The sequence below is a fragment of the Protobothrops mucrosquamatus genome, unplaced genomic scaffold (assembly GCF_001527695.2).
Source record: "Protobothrops mucrosquamatus isolate PMUCROS unplaced genomic scaffold, P.Mucros_1.0 scaffold555, whole genome shotgun sequence".
Taxonomy (NCBI): Eukaryota; Metazoa; Chordata; class Lepidosauria; order Squamata; family Viperidae; genus Protobothrops; species Protobothrops mucrosquamatus.
In genome coordinates, this window is record NW_015386858.1 from 311,892 (window position 1) to 330,428 (window position 18,537).

Below are 18,537 nucleotides of genomic sequence, written 5' to 3' on the forward strand. Positions count from 1 at the left end.
GAACATGTGCCCAAAATGGATCATCTGCTAAATTTGATTGCACAATTTGGTCGGGGGGAGGAATCTGCTCTGAGAGCCCCAAAATTGGGGTTTAGAGTCTTCTGGTGCCTGTCCCTGCTGTACTTTAATCTCTGTTTTTTGTGAATAGAATAGAATAGAATAGAATAGAATAGAATAGAATAACAGAGTTGGAAGGGACCTTAAAGGTCTTCTAGTTCATCCCCCTGCTCAGGCAGGAAACCCTATATACCATTTCAGACAAATGGTTGTTTATCCTAAACTGCCTGATGTGTTCTCTTTAAAAAATTGTGGTCATTTAATGGGGATCGTCTTTTAGTTGAGCAAAAACATATCAGACAAATTAAGAGATTGCTTTACTAAGTCCTTACAAGTACCTAAGCAAAACACAGTTAATGTAACATCGTTTCAGAGTTCCTGTTCATTGGTACTCAGGACAGCTGGCCATGTACCCTTTAGGATTAGGTGTGGCTGACGCAGCTTCAAGGATCACTTACATGTGACAGTCTCACTTATCATTGATCAGAGAGGAGGCGGGACAAAGACTTTGAAAAGCGACAACAGAGGTCTGCGAAGGGCACTCTGGACCTCACAGGCAGCGTGGCCCTTCCTAGGGGGAGGAGGAACAGGGAGGTCGGGAAGACAACGGGCCTTTTCTCCATCAGCCTCTTTAAGAACTTTTTGTTGATCTTCCAGCTCGGAGAATGGCACATATACCAATAAAACATGAGCATACTGACAAGATGGGAATTGGCAGGGCCATTGCTGTGTTGACATCCGGAGGTGATGCCCAAGGTAAGTGGATTGCCTGTTCTCTGAATTCTCGTGGCTTTAGGATTACCTTTGTATATAGCCTGGAAAACAAATGGCAAAAATCCCAGTGGAATCAGAATCAAATACTCCAGTATTTGTTTTTTTCATTCTATCGGAATTTCCCTAGACTAATTTGCAAACTGCTGCTAATAGGTCTGCTGCAAATTTATTCAAAGTAAAAAGTGTGTGAAGCAATTATTTGACACACAGGTCCCTTTTCCCCTGCCTCTATCCCTACAGTTGTTTTCCCAGCCTCCCTGAGGTTTTTTCAATTGTGGAAACTTTTTCTCCATCATCCTCCCTTGTGAATTTCAAAGGAGGATATAGTTGTTAGAAACTGAATACTGAGATTGATCCTATTTAGCAAGGCATTCTTTCTTTCTTCACAACAACCCCTAGCCTTCTTATGGGAAATATTTTGCTCAGCTGCAGCACCCCCTCCCTAATCTTATTTCTATTGCTTAAAATTGTTTTAAAAGCAGTCAGGTTGATTCTTTTATTGTTCATTTTCCCTCTCAAGTCAATTGCTCACAGGATCAAAAATTTTACTGCCTTCTGCCTATTGATTAATGGGGCACTTTTCAACAAATATGGTTTCCAGACTTTTATCAATTAATTTTTCCTTTTCCTTAGCTTTCCCCTTCCAAATCTTAGCTTTTAGTCCACCTCCTGTTGGTAGTTGTTGTTTAAGTGGATTAGAAAGCAATTCAATAGACCAGCATAATATACTATAAATAGCACAAGACAGGAAAAAAATATATACTCTTTGTGTGTGTGTATAAAATGTATGTGTATGTATGTAGTATGTAACATAAGCACATAAAATATTCTAAAACCCACACATCTCATATTGAAATAAATTAATGTTTACTTTTTTTTGGTTTCAGAAGCCTATATATATATATATATGATATATGATCTCCCTTTCTGATTCTGATCTATTAGGACTTTAGTGGCTTGTTTTTCTCCAACATGAAAACTCTTTGTATAATTATTTCAGAAGCTTGCATCATGATTCATTGAGGTCTTTGCTTTAATATCAAACCTTCAGCATTGTGTAAAATCCAGCCTATTGGTTCCTCAGCTGAAATATCACTCATGGACACACAGTTGGGCTACCAGTTTGCCTTGCGAAATTCTGCATAGTTACCATGTTCGTCATAATTATTCTTTTGAACAGGTACAAAATAATAAATGCAGTGCATCTTAGAAAAAAATCTTTTTAGGGAAGAAATAGCCAGACAAAAATTGCTGTAAATTGTGAGCAGTACAAGGACAAAACATTTTAGCTGTTACAAATGGCTCATTCATTATGTGGCTAGGCTAGGTCATCCCTGATTGATGGATAGAAAACCCAAAGAATAGCCTGGGAAACCATGGTAACTCATGGAGGCAGATCCATCTTATCTGGGTCAAATCTTACTGATGGGTTTAAAGTAGAGTTATGCAAGTGTTTTCAGACTGGAAATTCTTTTGGCCTTTATATGGCATATCAGAGGTTGCGGTCTTAAAAGTAGGTGGGGGTTGAAACAAAAACTAGGACTCTTTTGATTTAATTAGGTTTTCATTAAAGGTATTCAACATAGTTAATTTACTTATTCCCCTTTCATTCTTTTCTCCTTTTACTTCATTAAAATTAATACTAAGGGACAATTTTGGAACAGTTCTTGAGAACACAACCAAATCTTTGGCCAGAATACATGCAGCCCTCAAGCTGGTAGTTATACAACTCTTATTTATGGTATAAACTGGAACCCAACCTGCCCACAATAATTGGCTATAGGAAGGAGCGGTTGATTGTAGGGGAGTTTCAAGGAAAAGATTCTATGGAAAAATATCTCGCACTGGTCCTGCTTGTATTCACAAGCTGAACAACTGGCAAACTACTATTTACTGGCTCAGATTGCCACCTTTAGGATGTATTGAGTCAACTCTCAGAATGATCACATGATCAATGGCTGTTTACAGGGATTTGCACCAATATAGAGGGTACCCGGTTGGTAAAAAGAGCATGTATACCAACATTCCTTGGGGTCTCCTTCACATTACACCAATGGCTGTTTTGATTTCAGTTCAGTTTTCTCCTGGCATACATCATTCAGTGGTTCTGCCCTGGGCCGGAATTAGGTTAGATTTGAGTTCTCCAAGTTTTCCCAAATTTGTGGGAGAAAATGTATGCATAGACTAAATCAGTGTTGATAAGCTCAAGCATAGGTTGCATGCATTCCTTCCTTTTTTGCGTGTGCAACTTCTCTAGAGTACTGTTCAGCCAAAATTGCCAAAAATGTGTAACATATTAGCTTATGTTTTGGAAGTGCAAAATACACAAAAACTACATAGATGCTCTAAAATAAGTGGCAATACCAGGGAAGTCCTCTTAAAGGAAAAGAGACATTGCTTCGTGTGTTTTCTTTGCCTTGCTCAAAGCGGTTTACCACTTGGTATCTGAATGGGCACCTCTTCCATATCAACTGCTTGTGCTTTGAGATCATTTGTCTGCTGTTCAAAAGAAGGTCTTCTTTGGGGTGACTTCCCAATTTGGAAGCCTAGACTTTATTTGTTTCCAGTAACAGGTTAAATCCTTTTGATTTGTGTAGGGATTTGAAATCTTATAGTTCCAATTCATTTTTTGAAAATAGTACCTTCTTAGGGCTGAACACTAAATTAGCTTTCCATAACCTCAAGGCCCCTTCCAGATGTGTGGACTTTAACTCCCAGAATTCCCAAATATAATTAGGTTGTCTAGGAATTTTGGAGCACTGATATCCATGGGTAGGACACCCAGGATAGATAAAATATACTAAATGGGGGTTTTGGCACTACACTCCTAAAATTCCCAAGCTCCTGTGCCCCTTGATTAATTGGGGTTATTACAAAACCAGAAAAGTCACATAGCATTTTCAAACATGGTGAGTTGTCTGCTTTTTTATTAGTTGATTCAGAGAGGAGGTGTTTAATGATTTGTGGCAAGCCTTCGGCAAACCATTTCCACGCTCTAATTTGTAGTGAAAAGTAATTCTTGGACATGATTAATAGGTTCTGGGCTTTGTTTTCATTAGTAATGTTGAGTTCGTGTCTTTTTATCAATTCTGCAACACTGATGTATCCTGCCTCAAAAGCAGACTTTTTCAAAGTGGTAGCTAACCATCACCTATTGCTTTGAATATGCAGAGGTTCTCCCTGTTTCACCCACTGGAGACAGTTTGGGGGTATATAATGGCTGGCATTGGATTACATCCCCTCTCCTGGTGTGGTATATTTGGAGCCAGCAGAAAGTTGGCATGGTAGTAGACTGTTCTACAGTCACTTGACTTTAAATGTCAGCATTTCAAAAATAAAATGGGCAATCCTTCCTAGGGAAGAGGCATATGAGTAACTTGTAAGCCGGTGCAACAAAAAGCTACAATCACTTCAGGATGAAGAAGGAAGGAGACGTAGCAAAGAGGTTATAAGAGTGAGACTCTAATCTAAAGAAGAATACAAGTGCATTCTACAGAGATCCCATTTGATACATTGATCTTGTGTGTCATTGGTCCTTATTAAAAAGTCATTAGAAAACTCAGATTGTAACAATAATTAGTATTTGTACTTAGGATCCCAAACATTCCTTATATGTTCATTTGGTATATTAAAATGGAATTGTGATTGTGACAAATTTGGAACCTGCGCTAATTCTTAGAGAAAGGTAGTCCAGCCAAGTTATTGGCTGGAATGAAATAGTGTATCATGAATGGAAATGGAAAAGTGTATCATTTTCCAAAGGAAATGTGGGCAAAAAAAATATTAAGGGGCAGATTTTCGGGTACATGTGTAGCAATTCCTTCAAACTGTTGTCAGAATATTCCTCATCTTTATGTCTTTTTTGGGAAACATCAGGGTTTCCAGATTGCAATAGTGTGATGTTGCCTTCTATAAGTTTTTATAAAAGCAAGTTTGAGAAAACTGTTATTTATTTATAAAATTTATAGGCCAGCCATCTTACCTCTTTTCCCATTGGGTCGGATTTTATCTATAGTGTCTGGAGTAATTATATCTAGAAATAGCTACATGTTTGCATCTGAGGCACCCAGATAGAAATTGAGAGAACCAACAACTTTAGTAAATCACCCCTTTTCCTAACTACATTTCCATTCCAGCTGGAAGGTGTTGAGTTTGCCTGTCTCACCTGAGACCTACTTCAGGCAGAATCTACTTTCCTAAGTTGATTGGGGGGGGAAAGTATAGTTCCTTGCAGGCCCATTCCTCTTGTCCCAAGGCTTTTGCAGCTTTAACTTAACTTAAAAACTCTTTCATGAAGATCTTTCTTCCTCCTCTATTAGTCACCCTGATAGAAGGCAACTTTTTAAAATAGCCATTTAAAAGAATAGAAGCCTGTGAATGAACTACTGGCCTACCTTTAAGTGGTTTCTGAAGAAATAGTTGCAGGCTAAAAGATTCTCAAGAGTATCAGGCTACTACTTTGTGACTATTTGTAAGCTACAGGCCTCAAGTTGGTCTCTTTACCTTGTTCTGGCTGCTTCATATCACAAATTGGAAAATATTTGATCTAAGCTCATGTATATTCATAAGTAACTATGGTTTTTGCCCACCAAGGAGCACTGTTCCATCTTTCTGCTCCTTACTCTTATTTACTCTTGCAAAATTCATTGTACATTTTCAGGGCATCCAGATCTGAACTATCTGCTCAAACCATCACTTCTCTGTTACTGTACTAATTTTGCTTACTCCGCCTTTCCCCTGAATTATAATTCCTTTAGTCTGCCCCAGCAGACAATCAGACAATCTTCTTGGTAAGCAAAGCATTCAGATAGCACAATTTTGGTACTTGGGTGGGGTTTTTTTTGGTATCTTTTAAATAACTAAATAAAAGTATTCAGTTCCATCATAGCTCTGGGTATTTTAAATATAAAACAATGTAATATAATATATAAAATAATATAAAACAAAAAATAAGAAAAGGTACACATCTGGCAATATAATGCAAACTTTACCAGACCAACCATCCCAGAAGGAATCTTTAACTCACTTTAATCCAAAGCCTGAATGAAGAATCAGATTTTAAGGTTTGTTTAAATAAGGTTGGGGTAGGGGCCATATGAAGTTGTGTGGGAACATTCTCTAAAGCAGTGCTGCAACAGAGTCCCATCAGATGCTGCTGTTTAATTGTTGAGATCAAAGCATGCCAGTTCTGACCAATTGTGTAAGACAGCTAAAAACTACTTAACAGAGATATCCCTTGGATAACAAGGCACTATGACTTAAGTCAGTGGTGGCGAACCTATGGCACGGGTGCCAGAGGCGGCACTCAGAGCCCTCTCTGTGGGCACGCACGCCGTCACCCAGTTCTAGGCCTTCAGCTGGGTTTTATAAAACCTTTTTGCTTTAGGCCTCTGCCGCCGTGTGCAAAAAAAAAAAAGGTTCAATCAATCAGTCAATTTCAACTTCTCGCAGGAAAAAAAAGATCTTGCAAAGTTGGAATTGATTGATTGAACTTTTTAGTCCCACCCAGTCTGCCGTTACCACCACAGCCATGTCCACTCAATGGGCCACGCCCACCCAATGAGCCATACCCACCCGGCACATGACGATGCATAAGTGGGTTTTGGGTTGCAGTTTGGGCACTCGGTCTCTAAAAGGTTCGCCATCACTGACTTAAGTGATAACTAGTGAATCATAACTTGAATAGGTCTGGAAGCCTACTGGGAACTAGTGCAGCTCACAGAGCAGGAATGTTATGTGGACGCACTGCCTGTGCAGCTATGTGTGAACGGGTTCTAGCTTCCAAGTGGTCTTCAATAACAGCCCCAGATACAGCACATTGCAATAGTCTACATACAACTTGATCAATGCAGAGTATGTACAAGTATGGATGCAGATGACACATTAAATGATTTTTTTGGTGAAGGCTTTCCTGCCCACAGCTGCTATCTGTTCCTTGAGCAGGAACTATAAGTCCAAGAACTTCCCCAAATTATGCACCTGGGCCAAAGAAGAAAGTATAGTCCTGTTCAGAGCTATAGATGGAAAATTTCTGCTTTGGGCTTCTTCTGTGATTTAATAGGAAATGAAGATCCTGTTGAAAGCATAACCCTTAAAAAAAAAAAAATCAACGCCTCCAGGAATCTTTTGTTTCTGCAGCTCAATTTTGGGAGAAGTATGGGGAAACCTTGCAGATCCCAGAATGATTAATGTATTGGTATTAATTTATTTATTTGTATCCTACCTTTACTATTTTTACAAGTAGCTCAATTCAGCAAATGTATCCAACACACAGTCCTCCTATTTTCCCCATGACAACAATCCTGTGAGGCAGATTGGATTGAGAGTGATTGACTGGCTCAAAGTTAATGCAAAAACATACTCCACATGTGATTTGCAGGTATAAATGCCACATCTGTTCCTTCTTTCCCCTTTCCGAATAGGTATGAATGCTGCTGTGCGAGCAGTGGTTCGAGTGGGGATATACACTGGTGCCAAAGTATATTTTGTTCATGAGGTGAGTAGATGGGATGGTTCTCTCGATGACGTCTTGGTTAGCTTTGTTAAGCACTGCAGTTGGAGCAAAGAAGGGGAATTGCTGACTTTGACAACTTGGCATTTAACACTCCTGCTAGCTAGCCTGACCTGCATAAGGGAGTATGGCAGCAATATCCCTCACCCCTGAATTTTGGCCTAATCTACTCAACCCACAGGGGATAGTGGTGCAATCCTGAGGTGGGCCATACCATTTTAGTCTGTCAAGAGGGATAGGCATACCAGTTTGGAATATTCCTTGGTGTGCCAAACCACTTCTCCCATTTTTTTTTCCTATGTACAAAAATTTTGTTTAAGCACAATAAGTCCTTCCAAAACCCTTGTCTTCTCCCAATATTTTTCAAATAACATGGGTAATCTGCATGTATGCCAAGAGTATTCCGACACAAATATACATCTATTCATAGACAGGGGAAAAGGTTATAATTTATCTCTTCTAAAAGATGTATAATTTTCTGTACCTGCATGGAGGTTTTATATAGGATGATCTTCATTTTGAAATGGCACTCTATTTTCTTCCTCGTACCTTGTAGGCCAAACCATATACTTCTAAATCCAAACTATTAAAAATACTCTCTTTTGTCCCCATATTTCTGTCTGTACATTGGTAATTGCAGTATTTCAGCATTTTGACATGGGAATGGTCCAGATGAGAATTTAATTGTAACCTTTGCATTTTCATGGGGAGAGCATTCAAACAATGTAATATTCTATCTTTTATTTTCTGGTCATTTCTCTGTTTTTTGGTGTGAAAAGTCCAAGGAAAGATGGGAGAATTTCACTCTATTTTGCTCGGTGACCTTAGAAGCTCTTGAATTCGAAAAAGGGAACACTGACTTTTTTTATGCTTTAGTTTTTGTTTTCGGAACTGAGGACCACAGGAATGTAGCTTGGTGGGGCCATATCACAAGAGAGAATGGGGCATAAATGGAGAGCATGGCAAATGATGAAACATGCATGATGCATATCATGCAAATTCTTTGATTTGAATAATTGCATTGGGACACATAATTACAGTATTTACATGACGACAGTGTGTGCATGAACGTGTGTAGATTTTGCTTCACTAGGTTTGCTGTGGACCCCTGCTGGAGCATGGTTGGAATTGTTACATTTAAAAAATATTTTAGGGTAATGATAAGTGATTCAGAAGCTTTACATCTAATACTTTACCCCCAAATTCCCCCAAAATTCTATTGCCATTATTTAATGGATTGCAGTGAAATTTTGGTACTGCTATCCTGGGGGATTTGAAGGCCACAGTTATGGAGCTGGGGATGGGTTATTTGTGTTATATTCTGGAAAACTCCCCACTTTGGTGTCTTTTAAGGACACTGTTGAATTTGTGCCTTTCTTGTGTTTGGCTTAGCACTGAGCACATTTGAAGATTATATCACATTGCCATGTCCATATTGGTGAAAGGATGCTCTTGGCTTATGTTGTCCTAATTCCTGCACTAATGGCTGCTGGAAAACAGAATAGAACAGGACAGCATGAATAGCATACTGTAGTCTTGGTTATGCCAAACCCGTTACAATAATGCCAAGAACTCAGATTCAGAATGCCTCTTGTTCCGTTGCTTCCTATTCAATGTTCTCAGTTGCTAAAGAACCTGGAACCATTCCAGAAATTCCACATCTTGGCCAAATCTGGCCCTGCCTTGTACCGTATTTAAAAGACATTTTATCTTGAGCATTCCCCCTTATGCAATTAAGTTATATGTATCTCTCAGTCCTTTGAGGTAGGTCAAGAAAAACACTTGGCTGGGGTAGCAGAAATGCTCTTTGTGGTGTTAAGATATAGTAACAAAATCTTGAAAGCTTGTCCAGGTTTCTCTCCTCCCATCTTCTAAATAGCATCAAGACAAGTTTATTTTCAGTTTTTTTTCCTCATGTTTTCCTCTGATAATCTCTTTTATAGGTCATCCTTAATGTCTTGTTCATTCCTTCCCTATTCCCAAGGTCAGCTCTGCCTTCCTTTACAATATCTCACCTTATCTAGTTCTTTTTCAATAATCTATTCTGCCCTTTTGTTCCAGGGTTACCAAGGGCTTGTGGATGGTGGTGATAACATTAAGGAAGCAACATGGGAAAGTGTATCTATGATGCTGCAGCTGGTGAGTCAGTTTGCCTTGATTTTCAGTCTTCCAGACTCATGTTTCAAATGGCAAGGAGCTGTCATCCCCATCATAAGTGATGCTCGAGCTAAGATTTCCAAAAAGGCCTTTGAAGCTCAAATGAAATGAAGCTATAAAATAGTTTTGATGTCTTCCAGATATTTAGAAATATAACTCCCAAAATACCCATTGGCTATGTTCACTGGGGTATTTGGGAGTTGTAGTTCCAGGAGATCCAAGGGCATAGTCCAGTGGTGGCGAACCTATGGCACGCATGCCAGAGGCGGCACTCAGAGCCCTCTCTGTGGGCACACGCGCCATGCTCTGGAGATGGCAACTGTCCCTCTTCAACGAGCCGCCCACTAACTCGCCGAGGTCCCACATGGCCAGGTGCATCCCAGCACCCATGTGCTCGCTGGCCTCTGTGTGCAGGGGCTAATGGTGTCAGGCAGCAGCCACCCCGGCCCCTGACTCACCTTGCCCTGTGACAATGGCACCCCTGCCCTGCCTCCCCTTGCCTCGCGAGCCTCCTGCCCACTGCCCCACCTGCCAGAGACCCCCTGGATCTCCCCCAACCCTGCCCAGCCCCCACAGGCGTCCCTCCCCACAAGCAACATTGAGCTGGCTACGCCCACCCAATCTGCCATGACCACCACAGCCACGCCCACTCAGTGGGCCACCCCCACCTGGCGATAAATAAGTGGGTTTTGGGTTGCAGTTTGGGCACTCAGTCTCTAAAAGGTTCGCCATCACTGGCATAGTCTCTGACAGCACCAGAGAACAAAGTATATTTCCATGGTTCTACTCCATTATGTTTCCTAATTTTATTCTGAATCTGCCCTTGCAATTTCTACTTATTCCTTCTTAGTGTTTGTGCTATTTTGGTGAGTTATCAGCATCAGGAGGAACAAAGAGTAGCAAGAGACACCATGCTAATGATTTACACATTAATTGTATGGATACAGTCAACTAGGGAGTTTATTTCCAAGTGAATTTGAGATCCAGTTTCAGTTGGTTGTGGTTTGAAGGTAAATGTTTATTACAGTGCCCATCAAAACAAGTACAAAGAATGTTAGGGTTAGTGTTAATATGGATGTATCGTATGACATACAAGTGTATCGAAATATCAACTTCCTCTAGGCATGGAGGGAGCATTTTGGTTACTGGGCTAAACCTCAACAAGAAAGCCAGATAGTGATCTTTCAACTAAATGCAACAGTCCAGATTTCCCTGTCTGAGGGTTTTTTATATGTACTGCTTCAACTCTGATAATCCCAACCAGCCTGACTATAAGCTTGGAAGCTATGAAGATTTTAATATATAGATAAATAATTTGATTGACAGAATAAACTACTGCAAAGTCCAACAATTAAACTAAGGAAAGAAAAGACCATCCATTAATTATAAAAGGAATCACAGAGACCAGCGACTATTAAGATATTCAAAATATAGATACCGGTAAGCTCCCAGATCCTATATGCTTTGCAGGTGTGTATCTGCTAAAAACTAATTCACATTTTAAAATATTCATATATTTCATGTCCCCTACTTCTTTTGAAACTCTAATTTATCTGCAAGACTTGGAATATGTACGACCTCCTTATGGTGGGAGCCTATGTTTGTCAAATTACTTAGTGGCTTAAACTGTTTTACTAGGATTCTTTAGCTGCTAAAATTCTTTATAATTATTTTAACACAGTCTGGAAAATCCAACTCCTAAAGGATATATGGCAGTGTAGTTTTTCAAGCCAGCTGTTGCTAACAATGAGGGTTGATAGAGCTGAAGCTGAAATAAAAAAACACGCTCTACATGTAGATAAGGAAGGCTCTGTCCGACTCTGTGTTGGAGATTAGTAGAAAGCTGATCACCCAGGCAAATACCTGTTTGACCTTACATGATTAAGTCCCTGTAGAGCTTTCTCCCAGTTTGTTTTAACATTCTACCCCTTACAGTGATAAAGAGAAAGTGCAGTAATATACAATATAATATCATTGGAGCAATTATACCCATGTGATTTTTAAGTAATCAAGTTCTAACCTGTGCATTTCTACATTACCTTCTCATAAATTTATGAATTTTAATCTTATAATTTCATATTCAATTAACTTAATCGAACAGAAGATAATTAGATCTACCTCTTATAAAGGGATCGGTGCCTTGAGATCGTTAGAACATCGTGACCTTTGCTTTGGTTGGGATTGCTGGCAAGGTCATGTATCTTAAATGTAATGATACCATCTCAGCTGGGGTCACAATGAATGTCTTGAAGCCCAAAATAACTTGAAATTGGAGATAACCTTTGCCTGCAGCCATACTTGCATTGGTGGGGAGGAAGGGTTGTTTGGATTTAATAAACAAGGATTGCAGAGGATTCTGTTCCCGTTAAGTCTCTCAGTCACTATCAAGATCCTGTACTGTGGCTGGAGAAGCAGAAGATAAATTTGTCCACAGATCATTTAGGCAATGATATTTACAAGCATTCTTGTGCACTCTTGGACACTGCTCCAGCATTTGCAATGAAGATTTTAGTGATTATGAAAATGCTTTAATCAGGACAATATAATGGATTTACAAACAAGAGAAGTGTAGCATTTTATAGGTTGGTCTATGTAGTGGGACTGACAGATATAACTGATGTTTCTTAGTACAATGGAGAAGACAAATGAGTTCCTTGTATCGAGTTTCTGTTAACTTTCTGGAGAGACATCCAATAGTGTTCATATGCCTCCAAACCAAAGATCTCAAGAAAATAAATAGAAATATGTACGAATATTTTCTAGTGAATGTGAGCGACTTCTTTTTGATCATAGCAGCAACCATGTTGCTTCCGAACTCATCCTTCTTCTTGTCTTCTTTCAGGGGGGCACAGTAATCGGAAGTGCTAGGTGCATGGACTTCCGCAAGAGGGAAGGACGCCTGAAAGCTGCTTGCAACCTGGTAAAGAGAGGAATAACCAACCTGTGTGTGATTGGTGGTGATGGAAGTTTGACTGGAGCAGACACTTTCCGAGCAGAATGGAGCAATTTGCTACAGGAGCTGGTTAAGACAGGTACCACAGTTGTGCAAAGGCAAGTTAAGAAGTGAGGTCAAAATTAAATACAGGCCAGATTCAAAAATGTGACCTATCTGTTGCAATTGGATCTTTTTTTTTTTCTTGCTTGATCCACTTTGTTGCAGAATTGAACATCATTGCCTTTGCCTGGCTGATTCACAAGTCCTCTTTAAATCATGATGACGCTCTCACTTCCACTCTCTAATGGGAAGATAAAACTTTACTGACCAATCTGATCTCTGGGTCAAGAGATGGGCAGTGGCTAGAACCAGAGTCTCAGTAAGGCAGATTAGGAGTATTCCCCAAGTTTCCCTGCCCTGATTGTGAATATTAAAGCTTAAGCAAAGATGCAGATTCAAAATGCAAAATGCAACAAAGTTCAGATAGCAATCTCTTAGGAACAATTTAAGCCAAATGTCTCTTTTCCTGGAGTCACACTGTGAGTCCCAGGAAAAAATGCAGTTGCCTTACAGCAGACATGTCAAACTCGTGATGTCACGTGACGTCGCGCAAAGTATCAGGAGAGTTTTGCCATTGCCGGCAATGGGGTGGGCATGGCTTCCGCATGATGCGTCTGGCCCAAGGGCCGGCAGTTTGACACCCCTGCCTTACAGTGTTTCCAACACATTTTGCAGGCACTCTTATGAACTCTGAATCACATTTTGCTCTACAAACCCACATTCCTGGACATTTCTGCATCTCTGAAGTGTTCCCACTAGAGCCACAGTTTGTGTGCTGTGTTATAGTCCAAAATATGTGATTTACTGCAATTCTGAGACAGCCAAAAGTGTCTTTCCATATCTTCATAGTTTTGCTTGTTCGTCTAAGCTAGATTTTTTTTTTCTTTTGTGGCAACTCTTAGTGTAAAAGAACCAGGCTAAAATGCTGCCTTTCTAAGACCTGGCCTCCAGAGGTTTCTCATTTTCTTTTTCTTCAAATGAAGAATGAATTGCAACAGTGACATTATTAGAATCTCTGCTGATATTAATTGGTTCTCTATTCTCCTTAAGGGGGCATCACAATAGAAGAAGCCAAGAAGTCCAGCTACCTGAACATTGTTGGGATGGTTGGTTCCATTGACAATGACTTTTGTGGGACTGACATGACCATTGGTACAGATTCTGCCCTCCACAGGATAATGGAGATAGTGGATGCCATCACCACCACTGCCCAAAGGTAAAGCCCGTAGATATTATATTCCACCATTTTGTAATATTCCTCAAGAAACATGACAATATGGTATTTGGGCAGGAATTAAGTATGAGAAAGGGGGAGGGGAAACAGAATTAAATCAACTATGAAAAACAGAAACTTTTTCCTCTTTGCTATGCAAGGGAAAAATAAACAAGGCCAGAAAGAAAAAACATGCAGAAAATAATATTAATCTCTAACAGTCCTGTTATAGGCTGAACATGCACATGCCAACTTGACTGACAAATAGTCTATTATAGAGTAGTAAGCAGTCACAAAAAAGGGCAAAGAATGGGCTTGTCCAAAAACATAACATTCCAGAAATATATATAGGAGTGATGGGTGGATCACACCCATTATTTTCTACCTGATATGTATCCCTACTTCTGGATATGAACTTATTAGTTATTAGAAAGGCAAATGCTATATTGCATCGTAGTAAAATTTGAAAAAGTTGTGTCTGAATGAAATTTCAAGTAGGATATGTACAGCAGTTGGAGTATTTCAGGATGAAAAATAAGTGTGAGAATAACACAAGTAAATTCCCATGATATGAAACATGCATTGAAATAATCAGATCCTATGCCAAAATATTGCTCCCTGTGCAGAAATCCATTCAGTTTCATTCTTTCCTTCTCAGATTTTACAGTTCATACACACATCTTCCAGGCTCACAATTCATTGCTCCAGTTCCCAGACATGGCAGGTCATTGGATTTTTCTGCAGGGTTTTGAATGACATCTAACAGACGTTATACACCTTGACATATATGTGGGGGGGGAATCAGGGAGAGGGAGGAGGGAGGGAGGGAGGGAGGGAGGGAGGGAGGAAGGAAGGAAGGAAGGAAGGAAGGAAGGAAGGAAGGCTCACTAAAGTCTGCCATTCCTTCTACTGTTTCTGTCTTATTCTTTTCTTATTTGACAAGATTTTCTAACCTTTTTTATTATTTTATTCAGTTTCCTTGGTCAATATTCTCATTCTCAAACTGCTGTATCTATAAAGATCTATATTCCAACATATTAAAACAAATAAAACTTTCAGAATAAGAAACAGCACATTGGGTCAAGAATCAGTCAAAAGTGCAAATCACAGAAGTAAAATTTTATTTTTAATTTTCTGCAGAAACTACCTAGTTCTATTCCTGCTTTGAGCTTTATGAATATATGAATACTTGCAAATAAATGTGTTTTATGGATACTGTCAGTATTTTTACTTTGGTTTTGTCTTACAGCCATCAGAGAACATTTGTGCTGGAAGTGATGGGACGTCACTGTGGGTAGGAAATTGTTTTGTTATACTGTGATTGGTTTAATGTGGAAAAATTGACCTAAAACTATTAAATCATAATTACTAATATATGAATAATGGTTGTGAGAATGGTCCAGTCCTCTTGCTCCTACTTCCCTAGGTCCTAGTATTAATTCCTTCAGCTTGGCATGAGAAGGTAATTGGAATATCTTCCTTCAATTTCAGATTAGGGGGTCACCAAAGTGTAAATGTGATTAAGCTTGACTACAGTTATTACAATCAAGGCAGTTTTGTAAATTATGATTTTGAGATCAAGTTTTTTTCACTAATTATAGTTAATCACAATTTTTCTGGATGAAAACTTCAATTTATTAAAAATAGAATTGAAATTTTGTTGCTTGTGGAGAACATTGAAAGAATAGGTCAGCCCAACATTTGGGTATTGAAAGCAGAAAGCTGTCAGTTTTCTCTAGAGGATAAGAAGTACTATATTTTTTGCCAAGTCTTGCTTTAGTGTGCAGTTCAAGAGTGGATAACTTGTTGTTTTCCAGATATTATTAAATAAACCTGAGCATCCCTCTGTCAACTCTACCACGAACCTGGCTGCAGCCATTTTGCTCGTTCTAGGTTGACACAAGAATGGGAGGGGGTGCGGAGGATTTGTACTAGTCTAAACATTTTACTGTCCCATGGGAACCAAGGTCATTTCTATCTGTTAGATATGGGGGCATGACATTTAGTTAGAAAGCCTGCCAAACGTTTCTATTGGGGAACGTAGTTGATTGCATAGCATTGGGGTGGGAAGTTCAACTTTGTAATATTGTTTCTCTTTGAAGGGGATTTCAGACTTGGTTTCACTTTTGACCGTGCTGATACTATGTAGCCAATAAACATGTTCTTTGAGGAAACCTCTAGCCTCGGAGTTCTGATTTATTTGGTCTTGTCTATCGGAACCTTGACACCCTCAACATTGGTTTTTCTAAATGTCTATGAACATTTTTACTACTGGTCTTTCTAACTACAGCTGCTAAGAACAGCACCCCAGCAATATCTGGGAGACCACAGATAATCCAGCTGTTTTTTGAGACAGCACCTTCCTATCTTGGAGTTTTCAGGCATTGTGCTAGTAAAGTCTTGCACCACGGTGGTAAAAGGTCACATTCCATTTTTTTCATTCCTCTCCTAGTTATTTAGCCCTTATTACAGCGTTGGCAAGTGGTGCAGACTGGGTTTTCATTCCAGAATCCCCACCAGAAGATGGCTGGGAGGAACACTTGTGCAGAAGGCTAACCGAGGTAAATAAAATACGAACTATCCAAATTTGAAAACTGGTGACTAATATGCAAAGCTTCCTTGGAAATAGCAGTGAAATTTGCTTCTTAGTAAACATAGGCATACCTCAGAGGTATTGTGGATCCAGTTTCAGACCATCGCAATAAAGCAAATATCGCAACAAAGTGAGTCAAACAATTTTTGGGATTTCCCAAAGTAATACAGTATGTACACGGGGTCTCACAGTCAAAACCTCATCTTAAATTTAACCTCATTACATTTTCAAAACTCTAGCACAATGATAAAAATAATAGTAAGAAAGAAATACATTTCTCATAAGAGAAATGCAAGACCGCCTCCTACCAAACACCTCCCTTCGACCAGTCCGCTCCCACAGAGAGGGCCTCCTTAGAGTGCCGTCAGCCAGACAATGCTGGCTGGCGACCCCCAGGGGGAGAGCCTTCTCTGTGGCAGCTCCTGCCCTCTGGAATGACCTACCCCCCGACCTACGTACAGTTGCGGACCTGCGCCTTTTTTGCCGAGCCCTGAAGGCCCATCTATTCCGTGCGGCCGGCCTGGCGTAGTTTGATTATGTTTTAGTGGGGGGTTTTGTATGGGGTGTTTTTAGAACAGGCCTGTTATTTAATTTGATTTTAGAACAGAAACTATTTATTTATTATTGTGGTTTTTAGTATCACCTGTTCACCGTCCTGAGTCCCGTAAGGGAGATAGGGCGGTATATAAATTTAATAAATAAATAAATAAATAAATAAATTTCATTTGACCTGTAAGTATGAGCCCCCTAAACATTCCCTTCAAAGTAAGCCACTATGACTTTTTTCAAGTTATTATTATATTTTAAAAAAAACCACAATGCTGGTTTAATGCTGTGTGTAAGAGTAACCTGTGCCCCTACTAGCCAGGCGGACATAATGATCACTTCTATCACAGTCACTGACCCATCGAAGGGAATTCCCAGGATGGCTCTTCCCTGTCTTTCTCTCAACAAGGTCTTCTGCAGGTTGATAGATCCCATTTCTCAAAACCCAAGACTGAATCCCATTTTAAAATTGATCTGTTTTCCTTCCTTTTCTTGCAGACAAGAACTCGAGGCTCAAGACTGAACATCATTATTGTGGCTGAAGGAGCCATCGACAGACATGGCAAAGCCATCACTTCTGAAGACATTAAGGCTGTGAGTGACTCAGGGTTTGTTTGTAATTGACTCATTCATTGCCTAACACTGTGGGGGAGCCAAAATAAAGCTTTGTGGGAAGTCAACTTTGTGCTTCGGGGCAGTCAAAAGATCCAGTTCAGACCAACGGGCAAATTAAGAAGTGAAATTTTAATTAGTTTCTGCTACTATAAGATGCGTTGAAAGGGTGTAAGATCTAGTATTTGAATGCTTCCTCCTCAATTGCAAAATTCTTAGCAAACCGGGAAAGGTTTCATGCTTGTTTTTCTCTCTCTTTCCTCCATGTTTCTCACCTGGGGAATTCATTGCAAGTGAAATATAGTTGGATACCTATTAACTAAGTCATTGGGGTTTCCAAATGTTAAGGACCTGTAGACACATTTCATGGGAGTGGCTACAAATTGGTTCCAATGGAAGTACTAGTCACTGAAGAAAAGTCAGTTATCCCCTTCCCCCCTCCCAATAAATAGAAGTCTGGGCATAAAATAGAATTTGCAGAAGAATGAAAGAAGAATGATGTTTAAGAAGCAGATACAGTTTCCAGGTAGCTTCCCACCTTGCCATAGCTGTATATGCATTCACAAGAAAATCAGGCATCATCTCCTTATTCCTTTCCCCCCTCAATGCAGATGCTCCCCATAGTCCAACAGACACTTAAAGCAACTCTCCTGAACACATGCAACTGCATGCAGCCTGTCCAAAAGACTTTAAAATCCTGAGAGCTAGAAACATGATTCGAGGGGAAGAATGTTGAGATCCGCATAATTCTGGAGGCTGCATTCCACTGTAATTGGAATTGCATGTAATTGTAGAATTTGTCAAACGCGTCAATTATTGTATTTCTATTCCTTCTGCAGCTAGTTGTGAAACACCTGGGTTTTGATACAAGAGTCACTATCCTAGGACATGTGCAGCGTGGTGGGACTCCCTCTGCCTTTGATCGTGTTCTGGTAAAAAAACAAACCCTTCTGTTCTAGATGTGTTTCCCCGATGCTGTATTTAACTTCATTAAGTTTTGGAACACAAAGCAGGCATTTAAGCTTCTTGGCCCTTTCGACTCTTGCACTCATAGGCTGCTAAATTTCTGGCATAAATTT

At 39.8% G+C, this 18,537-nt stretch overlaps 1 protein-coding gene across 1 annotated transcript in view; it reads left to right on the top strand.

The window, feature by feature from the left end:
* Positions 1 to 567: 567 nt before the first annotated feature.
* Positions 568 to 18,537, top strand: part of PFKM (phosphofructokinase, muscle) — a 34,841-nt gene continuing 16,871 nt past the window's right edge. Inside the window, exons 1-9 of the mRNA XM_029284380.1 lie at positions 568 to 813; positions 7,254 to 7,327; positions 9,404 to 9,481; positions 12,342 to 12,531; positions 13,545 to 13,710; positions 14,957 to 15,001; positions 16,160 to 16,268; positions 17,345 to 17,440; positions 18,298 to 18,390. Of these exons, the coding sequence (XP_029140213.1) occupies positions 723 to 813; positions 7,254 to 7,327; positions 9,404 to 9,481; positions 12,342 to 12,531; positions 13,545 to 13,710; positions 14,957 to 15,001; positions 16,160 to 16,268; positions 17,345 to 17,440; positions 18,298 to 18,390 (942 nt within the window). The 5' untranslated portion in view covers positions 568 to 722. The remainder of the gene's footprint in view (positions 814 to 7,253; positions 7,328 to 9,403; positions 9,482 to 12,341; positions 12,532 to 13,544; positions 13,711 to 14,956; positions 15,002 to 16,159; positions 16,269 to 17,344; positions 17,441 to 18,297; positions 18,391 to 18,537) is intronic.